Raw genomic sequence first — 14,287 nt, 5'->3', positions numbered from 1 at the left:
GCTATGCATTGATGTTATGCAATGGAGCTATGCGTTGATGACATGCACGTGGTGCTATGCGTTGATGATCTGCGGTGGCCTTGCTATGCGAGAATGCGGGACCGAGGGCATGCGATGGAGAGGCCTACGGTATGCAACCGAAGGTATGCGGCTGATGGTGTGCGCATATGCGGCCGAGGGAATGCGTTGGTAGTATGCGATGGCATGCACAATGGATACGGTGGATGCGGCGGCCTTGCTAAGGCATAAGCCATGCAATGGAATGAGCTAGGGTGGACACATAGTGATTTGTCCTTGCGTTGTTAAGGCTTGCGGTAACAAGGTAAATGAGTTGGGTTGCAGTGGTTATAGGAGATGCGACGGTGTTGAGTTGAGAACCAAGTTGACCCAAGGGATGCTATGTGTTGGTGATATACTATGCGTTGGTGATATACCATGCGTTGATGATATACTATACGTTGGTGATATACTATGCATTGGTGATATACTATGCGTTGGTAATATGCTATGCGTTGGTGATAGGCTATGCGTTGATATCTGAGGCTAGCAGTATGCGTTGAAAGGGGTGTTGGTCATCATCCTAGTTGAACGCATATTGAGTTGGATGGACGCATATGAGGGATGAATGCATATGAAGGATGAGCGCATATGGAGGATGAATGCATATGAAGGACGTCATCCAGACATGTGGCTTGCTAGGAAGGAGTCTTAGCCCTTAAGGAAATGAGGTGGGTGCACGAGTAGACATGCAAAGTTAAGCCTCAAGCGTTGGCTATGGAGGAGAAAGATAGTTAAGGTTGCATTGATGCAAGGGTTGCATTGATGGTGTGAGGTGAAGACACCTCAAACAAGAGGTGGAAAAGGCTGGAAGTTGGCAGATGCTAAGGAAAACACTTGGATGTGGCCAAGAGAGGAGGTGTCGGGCAAAGAAGAAGTATTGAATGCCTATAAAAGGGAGAGAATGCTTCACTTCAACCCACACATCAGGTAAATAGTCAAAAACCAAAAAGTAAGGGAAAGATAAGAGATACTCAGAGAAGGGAAAGCAGTGCTTGGTCGGAGGTGCAAGCAATGGCGCAAAGGGAGCAGGGTTGTATGGACAGACGCATAGGCTAAATTCAAACAAGAAGTTTTTCCAAACTACTCTTGCAAATCAGGTGATTTTTAAACCAAAAGTTTCTAAATTAAGTGTAGTTTTAGTATGAAGGTTGTCTAAATGCAATTCTAACTTTAATGCTGTCAAAATCAAGAAAAACCAAGAGGTGCTCACCAGTGAGGAGACAGTCGAGCCAGGAGGAATAAACTTACGACTTGGAACTTTCGCCAAGGAATTTTAAGGCGAAACGTTAAGGTATTATAGTTGAGATATTTTCACACATGTTTTAAGAAGAGAATATCTTGAGATAAGGCTCGGAAGAGTTAGTAATCTAAGCTTAAAGTTAAACCTGAAATAGGGTCCAACGATGGAACAAGGGAAACCGGGTGAAGTGCGAAGAAAGTTCTCAACAAATCACTGTGAGTGGTTTCTTCCTTTGTCCTCTTAAGCATATTGTGAATTAATATATTGTAGGTTATTCTATGAGATATGTATGACGTTGGGATAGTCAGGGGGTCTAAGGACCTAAAACCTGAGCCCAGAATAAATCCTTACAGGATAGTCAGGGGACCGAGGAGTCTAGTGCCTAAGCCTGTGGGACAGAGAAACCTTGAAATGGATGGTCAGAGGACCGATGGGCCTAGCTTCTAAGCCCATAATAGGGAGAACTATGTACACATAGGTTGATATTTTAGTTATGATATGTTAACTATCTACCATGTGTGTAGGTGGGTTGTGAATGCTTCATGATATGGTGGGGGTTCGCCTGAGAACCTCGTGATAATGTTTGTGGAAGATTTGTATTTGTTTTACCACTCACTGAGCTTTGTAAAGCTCATGATTTGTCTCTGTGTTTATCTTGCAGGTAGCTGAAGTGTCCAGGTTGCGGTATTGGTTAAGGTCTGCCACAAGTTTAGAAATAGTACTAAATGAGATTGGTTGTTGGGATAGGGTTTTCATGTAAATGTAACTTGAATTTGTAAACTAGTTTCAAATATAAGCATGTAATACTTTCTACTGCAGTTATAGTAAAAGAAACTAGTAGGTTAACTAAAGTAGCATCAGTTATTATCATGCCTCACCTCGGGCTCAGGAGTGCAGGCTCGGGGCGGGGTGTGACACCAACGATTTGAGAATGTCTTGCATATTAGGTTGTAATGTAATATTGAGGGAGAAAAAGTGATTATATGTTTGCTAAAAAAATCAGCTGACTAGAGAAAATTCTCTCAAAATGTCAAGAATATCAAAAAGTTATGAAGCACAGACATGGATACGACTATACGATACGAATACGATTGGATATGGCGATTAGTCAATTTCTAAAAAAACTAAGATACAGATACATTGAGGGATAAGCCATTTTTTATATATTATTTTAATATATATATCTAAAAAACGAGAATACTGATACATTGAAGATACATTTTCTCTTGCTTAAAAAATAGGTTGCCTAGTTTTAGATTGAAAAAGATTAGATGAGTTGTTTATCTTTTTTCTTAAAAAAAAAAGTAAGCGTAAAAATAGATACATTAAATTGCTCGTCAGATACGTATCTAAGAAGTATCTGGAAGTATCGGTATCTTATACGTGTCTGATACGGATTCTTTGCTTCACATGAAGTATTTGTGCTTCATAGTAAAAAAGAGACAATAAAAAAATACGCTTACAATATATATGTATGATTAAGGATAGAAAGAGCTACCTGCTGGTGATCAGGTAGGACACCTGCAAGAAAAGCATGTGTACGATTCCCTACAGCGAATGTGAGAAAGCTAATGCCCTTAGGTAAAAAGAAAGAAAGTTCAAGGCCCTTAGAATTTTATTTCATGTACCTCTGTTGATATATTACTATTTTGTGTGCTTTGATGTTTGATGGTTGGTGTTCGAGTTAGAGGAAGGGGAAATAGATTGAGAGCCACATAAAACCATTATGGGTTGTGTAGGCTTAATTAATAGTGGAAAACAGATTGAGAGCCATACATGAATAGGTTTAGAACCATTATAAAAATGCACTTCATTGATTGATTGTGATCAAATTTCATTTTTTATTGTAAATCATCTCCTAGGAGACTGTTGAAACTAAAGTAATGACCCTTGTGGTTGATCTAGCATATTTTTTATGCATGATTGTATGTATCTTCCTTGCTCGGGATGATCAGAATTAAGTTGAGAATGCTTGATAGCACCATGAAAGTGCTATTTTTCATAGCTTAATTTAGGCTCGCTCGTGGATTTTATGTGTTAGAACCATGAAGAGATCACGTGGCCGGGATGGTCAGGGGTTCAACGGACCTAGCTCTTGAGCCCGAGACAGAATCTCACGGGATGGTCAGGGGCCATGAGGTCTAGTTCCTGAGCCTGTGGAAGGAACCTTGCATGGGATGGTCAGAGGGCCGATGAGCCTAGATTCTGAGCCCATAAGAGGGAGATCTATGCGCACATAGGGAAATAAGTAGTTATAATGAGTAATCATTTTAATTATCTACCGTGTGTGTAGGTAGGGTTGAGAATAGATTCATTCAAGATGGAAGTTTGCATAGTAACTTCGTGTTGTGATTTGCTTATATGTTTATAAGTTAAAAGAGACTTGTTAAGTTGTTACCACTCACTAGACTTAAAGGCTCACGTTTTTCTCTAATATCTTCCTTGCAGGTAGTAGAAGAGTCCAGGTTGCTACGAGAAGTCGAAGTCTGCCACGAGTTAGAATATTGCTAGATTAAGTTTGTAGTTGGGATGGGACTAATATTGTAAAATTTATTAATTGTATATAAACTTGTCTCCAAAATGAGTTACGCTTCTAGTTGTTTTCTTAAAATTTCGCTTTAAGTTTATTTGTTTAAAATGAGCTAGTAGAGTTTGGCAATAGATGTCATGAAAGAGTGATATCTGTCGTCCTCACGTCTCCTTTTGGGTTAAAGACGTAAACTCGAGAGGTGGTGTGACAATCGTAACGTGTGACACTTGGCCAATCTCATAAAAGGATATTTTGTTCCTGATTTAGGTCATCTCTACTCGATTTTGACGCCTCTAACCCAGATTTCTTTGTATATCCATAAACTATTTTAGTTTTTCACTTATCTGCATTTGAACTTCATCTTGGCACTATATGGCTGTGGTAAGTGTTTCTAGCCTTGGGTTAAGTTGAATTTCATTCAATTTGATTGTGAGAACTTGAACTTAATACTTTTACTGTGATTATCAAATTCTTGATGTGTTTTACTATCCATTCTTGAATTTATTGTGGTTTGATCACCCATGATCCCTTCTTTACTTTGCTAGGAAAATAATATGTCTATGTGTTACTCTCAATTAGGGCACAAATTATAACATGCTTGTGAGTAATTTGTAGATTATTTATGATAATCCATTCACTACATTGCATGACTAATTATTCAAGAATCATTAGTTAGTAATATAAGTCTTTCCATTTACTAACAAAACTTGACGAGATTACCTAGGCTTAATACGATGTTTGAATAATGGGTTTAAACATTAAGACTAATTAAGAAATTGACTAGTTCATTAGGGTGCTATTTTTGATATGTTATCAGGATTAACGAGCCAAGAGTAGAATTGAGCATGTAATGGTCTTTAGAGTTTCAATGAACAACTAATTGAATGAATGAATGTCGAATACCCTAAGCTAGATTTTTATCCTTTCAAGACATCACTTTTACATTATGCTTTTACTTTCATGCTTCTAAATTCAATTGCACAAACAACTCTCAAAATTCCCCTTTGTTACCACTTGAATTCATGAATTAACTATTCAAACAATCCAATAGTGCCAAAAACCAAGCTGTTTCTTCCACATGTGATATACATTTCTACACTGGTCCCAAGCATTCCCATTCCAAGTAATTATTGTGTGTGTGAAACTGAATGCAACAGAAAAGGCATGTTTTTTGTTCACCATTTCTAAAGGGGTCGCAGCTTTATGTTCATAAAGGAAGATGGTTTAAAATTCTTTAAAATTACCCAAACGTACGATAAAACTCATAAATTACTTGCAATTACTTACAAGTGTAGCTCAATTGACATAATGTTCATACTATCAATCGTTTGAGGTTCGATTCCCCCACCCCACACTTTATTTACGATATCTTTCAAAAAAAAAAAAAAAAAAAACTTAAGCAAAGGAAGTTCCATTATTAACAGCCATATCAAACACTCCATTTGTTCAAGTATCCATATGATCTCAAACCCTCAAACAACAATAATGCATTCTCACAACCTTCTCCTCTTACTCCTCTTCTTGTTCTTCTTCACCTGTTCATTTGCAGAACTCTGCAATCCAGATGACAAAAAAGTCCTCCTCAACATAAAAAAAGCCTTCAACAATCCCTACATTCTAACCTCATGGAAACCTGAAGAAGATTGTTGCACATGGTATTGTGTTGAATGTGATAAAAAATCCCACCGGATCATCGCCCTCACCATCTTCGCCGATGACAAACTCAAGGGCCAAATCCCACCCAGCGTCGGCGACCTCCCATTCCTTGAAAACCTCATGTTTCACAAGCTTCCAAATCTCGTTGGCCCCATCCCACCTACCATTGCTAAACTCCACAAACTCAAATACCTTGACCTAAGTTGGAACGGTCTCTCCGGCTCAATCCCGAGCTTCCTCGACTCCCTCTCCGATCTCGATTATCTCGACCTCTCTTTCAACCGCCTCACCGGCTCCATCCCCAGCTCCCTTGCTAACCTCCGCCACCTCGGCACTCTCCATTTGGACCGAAACAAATTAACCGGACCGATCCCCGATTCCTTTGGAAACTTCAAGGGAAAAATCCCTTACCTCTACCTATCCCACAACCAACTCTCAGGGAAAATTCCAGCTTCCATGGGGGGAGTGGATTTCAATTACATTGATTTGTCAAGGAACAAGCTCGAGGGCGACGCATCGGTGCTATTCGGAGCAAAGAAGACGACAGAAATTATCAACTTGTCGAGGAACTTGTTAGAATTCGACATGTCAAAGGTTGTGTTTCCTCCAACCTTAACATGGTTGGATCTTAATCATAATAAGATCTTTGGGGAAATTCCGATGGGAGTTGTGAAGTTGGAGTTGCAGATGTTGAATGTGAGTTATAACGCGCTTTGCGGTCGGATTCCAGTCGGGGGGAAGTTGCAGAGCTTTGATGCCTACTCCTATTTTCATAATAAGTGCTTGTGTGGTAAGCCGCTTGGTAGCTGCAAATGATGAAGTTGAAGAGACTCCATAACATATTCTCTATTATTATTAGTGATTTTCTTTTCTTTGTGTTGCTTTTTAATTATGTTGTGAGACTTTATTCAAGTTGGGATTTGCACAATTTAGAGTCGAAAAACTCTGGTTTTGGTGTTTTTTTAGCGTAAGGTGAAGATTTGAATCTTTGATCTCCATTACCGAGAGATATCCAAGTATAAGTGTCCAAATTATTAAAGTGATATGTCAGTCTTAACATCTGTATTTGTTGTATTTATCTGATTATAATGGAAACTAATGAATTTATGCTTGAAACATTATATAAATAAGGAAAAACTTACATGTTATCATAATAACTATAGGATATAAATTCGATGTATTTCACCGTTCTCTTATACATCCTATATAGTTCAAAAGTGCTAGCCACATTTTTGTGGTGTATCCTCTCAAATAATTTCTCCTCATATAGAGTTTGTGTGCTCCGAGATATATGTAGGGAATTAAATGATGAATTTAGGGCTAATCATATGGTTCGAAGAAATATTATAATTTAAACTAAATACAAAGTTAAAACTTCCATAATATCATCAAAATACCTGGTTAAAACTTTCATAATATTTTGAGAAACATGAAAATTTTCAAATATAGTTATTTTCGTACTTAATGGTGGTGGTATAAAAATAATCTGAATCGTTAATAAAAATTCTAATAATTGAGTGTTTACGTTATTTGATATATGTAATAATTTAGCTCTTATAATTTGAAATTTGTAATAATTTAGCTCCATTGTGAAAAATCAAATAAAAACCTCATGTGTGAGTCCTCTAATGGGAATGAAATTTGTCATTGCATTTATTGTCTCATAACAATTTTCAATGATGTGCACAAGAAGATTTTCTAAGATTGCTACTATAAAGGTTAAAATTAATGCTTACTAATACTTAGAGGCTAAATTATTGTTACAAAATTAAACCAACTAAATCGTCACATATTACGACCGCTAATTCTTTTTTGTTAACACTCGCAACTAATTTGTTACCTACTGTCAAATCAACCATAACTTAATTGACATATAAGTGTCTTAATAACTACAAGTTATGTGGTTCAAATCTCTATTTTGGTCCCTATATTTTAGGGTTTGTCTAATTTTGTCTCTATATTTTCAAATGTCCATTTTTAGTCTCTATACCTTCAACAAATCTTAAATTTAGTCCCTATTAATAGTTTATTGAGGATTTTTTAATTACTTCTTATTTTTTATTAGTATTTTAACAAAAAAAAAATTGAAAAGATATTCATATATTGTGTTTCTTTGCATGAAAATGATTATAATTATTTAATCAATTTCATTTAAAATTAACCTCAAGAGACTAAATTTAAGATTTACTAAAAGTATAATGACTATAATTGGTATTTGAAAGAATAGATACTAAAATGGAATAAATTTCAAAGTACAGGAACCAAAATGATATTTTAACCAATTTTTTTTCACCTTCCGAAAACGTAGAAGGACAAAGGAAAGAAGAAAAACATACACGTAAGGATAAAATTATAGGGGCCAAATACTTTTACATTTCTCTTTTTTTTCCCTCTCTTTTGGTTAAATAGTATTTTCGTCTTTATATCGTAATGTTTGTTCAATTTTAGTCGCTCTACTTTTAAATGTCTAATTCTAATTTATGTACTTTCAATAAATCTTAAATTTAATGTGTATATTAGATTATTGATATTTTTTTCAAAAGTTATTTTTATTGTATTAATGTCAAATTTTGGCCAAGAGAAAAAGCATCTGACGTTCATGTGAAAACAATCGTAAATTTGCAACTTAAAGGAAGGGATGACATGTAGAAGAAAAAAATGGCTCTCATACCTAAGTCAGTAACAAAACTAAATAATAAATAAGTTAGAAATTTTTAGATACCTCATATAGAGCTATAATGATGTATTTATAGGAAATTTGATGTAGAATTTATAATAAATTTACTAGAATTAGGATATGAGATTTTTCTAATCAGAAACACAACAAATCTTACGTTATCTTATGTTATCGTATTTTATTTTATCATGTTTTATCTTTATTTTTTTTTTCTAATTTTTTACTTATTTCGTTAGGTCTAAATTCACTCACAACAATTAATTTTTCACTATAAATTTTGGAAATATAATTACATAATGTATTTCCTTGCATGAAAGATATTATTATATTATTTAATAAATTTTGGTAAAAATTGATTTTGAGAGACCAAGACACTGTTTTGTAACCATTTTGTCTTTTGTTTTTGGTTCTTGAAAATTAAGCCCATTTTCCAAAAATTTCTTACCATGATTTGCATTTTCTAAAATATAATAGTTGAATTCGGAGCCAAATTCTAAAAAAAAAAACCAAGTTTTTAAAAGCTATTGCTTTTAGTCTTCAAAATTTGGCTTGATCTTTTAAACTATTGATAAAAAGTAAATAACAAATAAAGAAATTCGAAGGTGGGATGTAAGTAGTGTCTATAAACTTAATTTTCAAAAAATAAAAAATAAAAACCAAATAGTCATCCAACCGGATCTAAATATTTATTATTATTATTATTATTATTATTTTTTAGTTGTACCATCAAGTTTCCCCAATGTTGCTATTATTAAAGCAAAAGATGACACTTTTAAACAAGCATCATTGATTACATTTCTCTTGTGCAGTAGCCGTACATTCTGTCAATATTCCTTATGTGATAAGATACCCGTGAAGAAAGAGAAGTAAATATATAGATATAATCTTGAACTTAAATTTGTTTGAAGATATTATTTCCATTCAAACGAAAAGGGAAAAATGATGTGATCCATGTGCTTTTATGATAAGATTTTAGTTATATTCCTAAACTTCATAATATCATTCAATTATAACCTTAGCATATCAAAAAATTTCATTCAACTTTTAACCATGGAAATGTTTTAAAACAACCATTTCACTAGCTTCTCCATTTAAAATGGGGATGAAATAATCAAAATATGAAGGGTGAGTAAGTACAATGTTGACAAAACAAAATATCAACGAGTCATAGATTAGGTCTTAAATTGATTGCGAGAGTATTTAGAAATCATTATAGAAGAATATGAACTATCTTGTGTTTTATAGAACAGATCTTTGTTTTTTAAAATACACATTCATTCACATAGTACAAGCATTTAAAAGTAAATTTTCAACTTATCTTTGATTTTATGTATTTAGTATATTTCTAACACGATTAATTTTTTTTTGTTAGTACAAAAAACCGAATTCTATATACTCAATTTTATTAAGTGAGTAGTGATGAATGTCATATTTGTATACTTTTTACCTTAAATGTAAAGTCATTAACATAAGCTCCCAACAAAATACCGAATTCTAGACTATTTCAACAAAATTTTGGTGGTTGATAACAACTTTACTGATTTTGAGGTCCTATGTTGTTAGTCCATGTTGAATCCTCTAGAGCAGTTTGGAGGATGTATTTTGGCAACCATCTTCCACTTTGAAGCCTATTTAAAGTGCCCATCCATGGGAGTAAGCCAAGTGTTGGAACAAATTCTATACACAACAAAAGATCGAGAGTCTTCCATCACTTTAAGAACGAAAGTTTCTATGAAGTTAGGGTTCTTAGACCAATCCTCATTGATAGTTCAAAATGTTGAATCCAGTTAAAGAGAGAAAACTCTAAGAGTGTGAAGATAATTGTTCGAAGGGTTGAAAAACCCTATTTCTTCAAATTCTTATTTAATTATTGTTTATTCTTATTCTTTGTTAATTTTTATTTCATCTCATTTCATCTTATACTTGTGAATTCTTAATTAATGAAATCTGTTTATTCCATTTCTTATGAGTGAAAGAATTTCAGATTCTGTCTCGTAGATGCCCTAAAAATGAGAGGATAGTTTGAGATTATTGTTTATCATTGCACTCATCCATTTATATTATTTCCTTTGCTGACTATGTTTTATCTTGTTCATTTGGGCTTACCATTTAAGTTAATATGCTAGTGGAGTTTTAACACTAGAATGTTAAGACAATATATGGAATTCACTAGGAAATATAAAACTAATGGCCTAGACATAGGACATGACTTTACCTTATACATAAGACACACTATAGGATTAAAAGTTTACATGTTATAATCAGGCATAGACATATAGATCTAATGATAGTTGAAGTCAAGGTTGAATAGAAGTTTAACCAAGTTCATAGTAAAAAGGGAAGTGTGGTTGAAATGCAGTGACAATGCTTATGTCATTTATTTAAAGGATTGCAACTGGAATTGAATCCCATGTTTCTTTTATCATTACTTATCGTACAATTGCATCAACCTATCCTCAATTTCTTTTATTATTTACCACTCAGTCTCACTCGAAAACTCTGGTCTAAATCTGAAATTTGTAAATAATGATATCTTCGTGTGATAGTTTCTGAAACTAACTTAGATGGCCAAACAGAACGCAAACAATCAGCAGAAAGAACACCAAGATATATAGTGGTTCGACCAATTTGGTCTACATCCACTTTGAGAACCAGCTTGAATTAATTTATTAAAAAGCAATAAAGGAATATACAAATTACAGATACTCAACGAATTCACCAATCTGTAATTTCAGTATCCATTGATATCTAGAGGTCCGCACACAATGTCGCCTCTGAAAACTGAGAACAACTCGCTGCAAAAACAACCCAAAAAATAGTGTGCTATCACCTCTGACCGGCGAATCACGTGCAGGCCCGCACGTATCTCTCACTGCTTCCGGAAGCAACCTCCAAGGCGAAACCGAACCGCCACACCAACGTTCGAACCGGTGCTGATAGATAACCCACGGCTGGATGAATGCCTCACCCGATCGCTCACGCCACAAACTGATCTGCAAAGCATCGTGCACACGCAGCCGACCTCGCCGGACGGAGAAAAACCCACGAAGCTTCCTCACAGACGGCTTCCCTCTATTTTTCTTTTTTTTGTTCAGCTGCTGCGTTTCTCCCTTTTTCCAGCCCAAAAAGAAGACCCATAAATTCTGCCCTATTTTGGAACGAGAAAGGGTTAATTACAAGTTTTCCACTGCTCAGTAATTATGATAATGCCATTGGGCCTTTATTTTTTTCAAAACCCCAATAAAACTCACTTAAAATACCTTGTTATTTTCTACAAATCTCCCTTATAACAAGAATATTTAAGTGTCAAGCTGATTCTCCAATTTTTCTATCATCCAGATTTAATATTCAGCCCATCTAATAGGTATTTGAACCTATGGGCTGGAAGAACCTTGGTTAACATATCTGACAAATTCTCAACTGTATGAACTTTGACCAGTTCAACATCTTTCTGGGCCACAACTTCTCTAATGAAATGAAATTTGACATTGATATGCTTAGACCGTTCGTGATGAGATGGATTCTTCGCAAGATGAATAGCGCTCTGGCTATCACAACGGACGATATGAATGAACTCCTGCGACAACAACTCATCAACTATTCTTTTCAACCATACTGCCTCTTTCACAGCTTCACCCACTGAAATATACTCTGACTTAGTAGTAGACAAGGCAACAACTGACTGTAGAGCAACCTTCCAACTGACCACCTTATCAAACAAACGAAAAATGTGACCTGATAAAGACCTTCTTTTGTCAAGGTCTACAGCATAATCTGCATCTGTGAAGCCTTCCAACAGTGCTGATTTATCACAATCCCTGCTAAAACACAATGATACACTGACACTACCTTTCAAATATCAAAGCACTCATTTAACTGTATTCCAATACTCCTTCCCAGGATTTGACATAAACCTACTTATCATACTCATAGCATATCCCAAGCCAGGCCTAGTACAAATCATCAAATACATAATACTTCCAACAGCATTACAATAGGGAATATTAGCCATCTCTAATCTTTCTTGTTCAGTAACAGGACACTGAGACAAAGAAAGCCTAAAATGAGATGCTAAGGGTGTCGAAACTACCTTACAACCAAACATATTATACTTCTCAAGTAGTTTATGCACATAACTCTCCTGCAAAATGGTTAACAAACCTTTCTCCCTATCTCTTTTCACATCCATTCTTAGGATCCTTTTTAGTTCACCTAAATCTTTCATCTCAAATTCACTACTCAATCGTTTCTTGAGATCACAGATTTCAGAAGAATCCTTAGAGACCAAAATCATATCATCTACATACAGAAGTAGATAAATATATGTACCTTTCTGAGATAGTTTCCAGTACACGCAGGCATCATATGAGCTCCTGTGAAACCCCTGCTTCAGAATAAAGGTGTCAAACCTGATATACCATTGTCTCGGCGATTGCTTCAGTCTATAGATGGACCTGTGAAGAAGACAAACCATGCCTTCCTTTCCTTTCACCTCATAGCCCTTAGGTTGAGCCATGTAGATCACTTCCTCTAATTCACCATGAAGGAAAGCTATGGTGACGTCCATCTGTTCAACAAACATATCAAAGTGAACAACAATAGATAAAATTAATCGAATGGACGAATACCTCACCACCGGAGATAAAATCTCATGAAAGTCAACTCCCTCCTTTTGTGTATAGCCCTTGGCTACCAGTCTAGCCTTATACCTAGGCTTGCTGTCACCTCCTGTATCTAGCTTGATTTTATAAATCCACTTTGATTGAATGAGTTTCTAATTAGGAGGCCTTCGAACCAATGACCATGTCTGATTCTTCTACAATGAGAACAATTCTGTTTCCATAGCATTCTTCCACTGTTCCTTCGAATCAGATACAATAGCCTCCTCAAAAGTAAGAGGCTCTACTTCAATACTGTCAGCTGCACAAGTAAGAGAATAAGCAACTAAATCAAAATAACCATACCTCGTAAGAGCATGCCTTACCCACTGAGGCCTGTCACGTGTAAGCTGATAGTTCTGTAGGTCACTGCTACTTGAGCTTTCTTCACCAAAAGCTCCCTCATCAATCAAAGTCCTCTGCAGTTGAGGCTGTCTACCATCAAAACTTGATGACTGATCACTGGAATCACCTGAACTAACTGATGGTTGTGCTTTAAAATCAATTCTATCCTCTGCCTCAACCTGATCAACTGTCTGCTGTTTTTGCTGCTCTTTGACATGAAATGGCATCTCTGTTTCATTAAAGGTCACATCTCTACTGATAATGCATTTATTTCTGCCCTCTTCTAAGCACCAAAGTTTATATCCTTTAACACCCTCAGGATAGCCAATAAACATACATTTCAGTGCCCTCTTATTCAGCTTCCCTTCCTTAACATGAGCATAAGCTGAACATCCAAACACTCTGAGATGATCCAAGCTTGGAGCTTTTCCTGTTCATATCTCCTAAGGAGTCTTTAGGCCTAAAGCGGAAGATAGACTACTATTAATAAGATAACAGGCTATTTGGGCAGCTTCCCCCCAAAACTTCAAGGGTAATGAAGCATTTTTCAAAAGACATCTTGTACGCTCCATAATTGTTCTGTTGAACCTCTCAGCTAAACCATTATACTGTGGAGTGTACGTAACAGTGAAATGTCTCGTAATTCCCTCAGATTTGCAAAACTTATCAAATTTGTGATTCAAAAATTCCAAACCATTATCTGTCCTCAGATACTTTACCTTCTTGCTTGTCTGGTTCTCAACCTACTTTTTCCATTCAAGAAATTTTCCAAAAGCTTCATTCTTTTGTTTCAGTGGATACATCCACACCTTTCTTGAAAAGTCATCAATGATCGACATAAAGTATCTCAAACCTCTCATAGAAGGTACCTATGTAGGACCCCACAAATCTGAATGAATATAATCCAAAATTCCTTTGGTAGAATGCTTCCCTTTCCCAAACTTCACTCTGGTAAACTTTTCCATTATGCAATGTTCACAAAATGGGAGTTCAATGTCTTTAAATCCTCCAAGTAAACCTTGTTCTGAAAGAGCTTGAAGACCTCTTTCACTGACATGCGCTAGTCTGTTATGCCATAACATAGATTTATCTGTTTCTTTCCCAGATGCAGCAGCAACACT

General features: G+C 35.6%; 1 protein-coding gene across 1 annotated transcript; it reads left to right on the top strand.

Annotated features, from left to right (window-relative positions):
• The first annotated feature begins 5,136 nt into the window (after nucleotides 1-5,136).
• On the top strand, nucleotides 5,137-6,602 carry LOC120072625 (polygalacturonase inhibitor-like). The gene has a single exon (XM_039025043.2). It carries the CDS (start codon nucleotides 5,289-5,291, stop codon nucleotides 6,300-6,302), a length of 1,014 nt encoding a protein of 337 aa, XP_038880971.1. The 5' UTR covers nucleotides 5,137-5,288; the 3' UTR covers nucleotides 6,303-6,602.
• Nucleotides 6,603-14,287: the final 7,685 nt, after the last annotated feature.

The sequence above is a fragment of the Benincasa hispida genome, chromosome 3 (assembly GCF_027475165.1).
Source record: "Benincasa hispida cultivar pf3 chromosome 3, pf3_genome.v1.1, whole genome shotgun sequence".
Lineage (NCBI taxonomy): Eukaryota > Viridiplantae > Streptophyta > Magnoliopsida > Cucurbitales > Cucurbitaceae > Benincasa > Benincasa hispida.
Note: the sequence above shows the minus strand (reverse complement) of the source record. Positions and strands in the feature narration are given on the sequence as shown.

Bases quoted from the DNA above. Each gene is read 5' to 3' on its own strand.
- LOC120072625 (XM_039025043.2), top strand. From the start codon at position 5,289: ATGATCTCAAACCCTCAAACAACAATAATGCATTCTCACAACCTTCTC.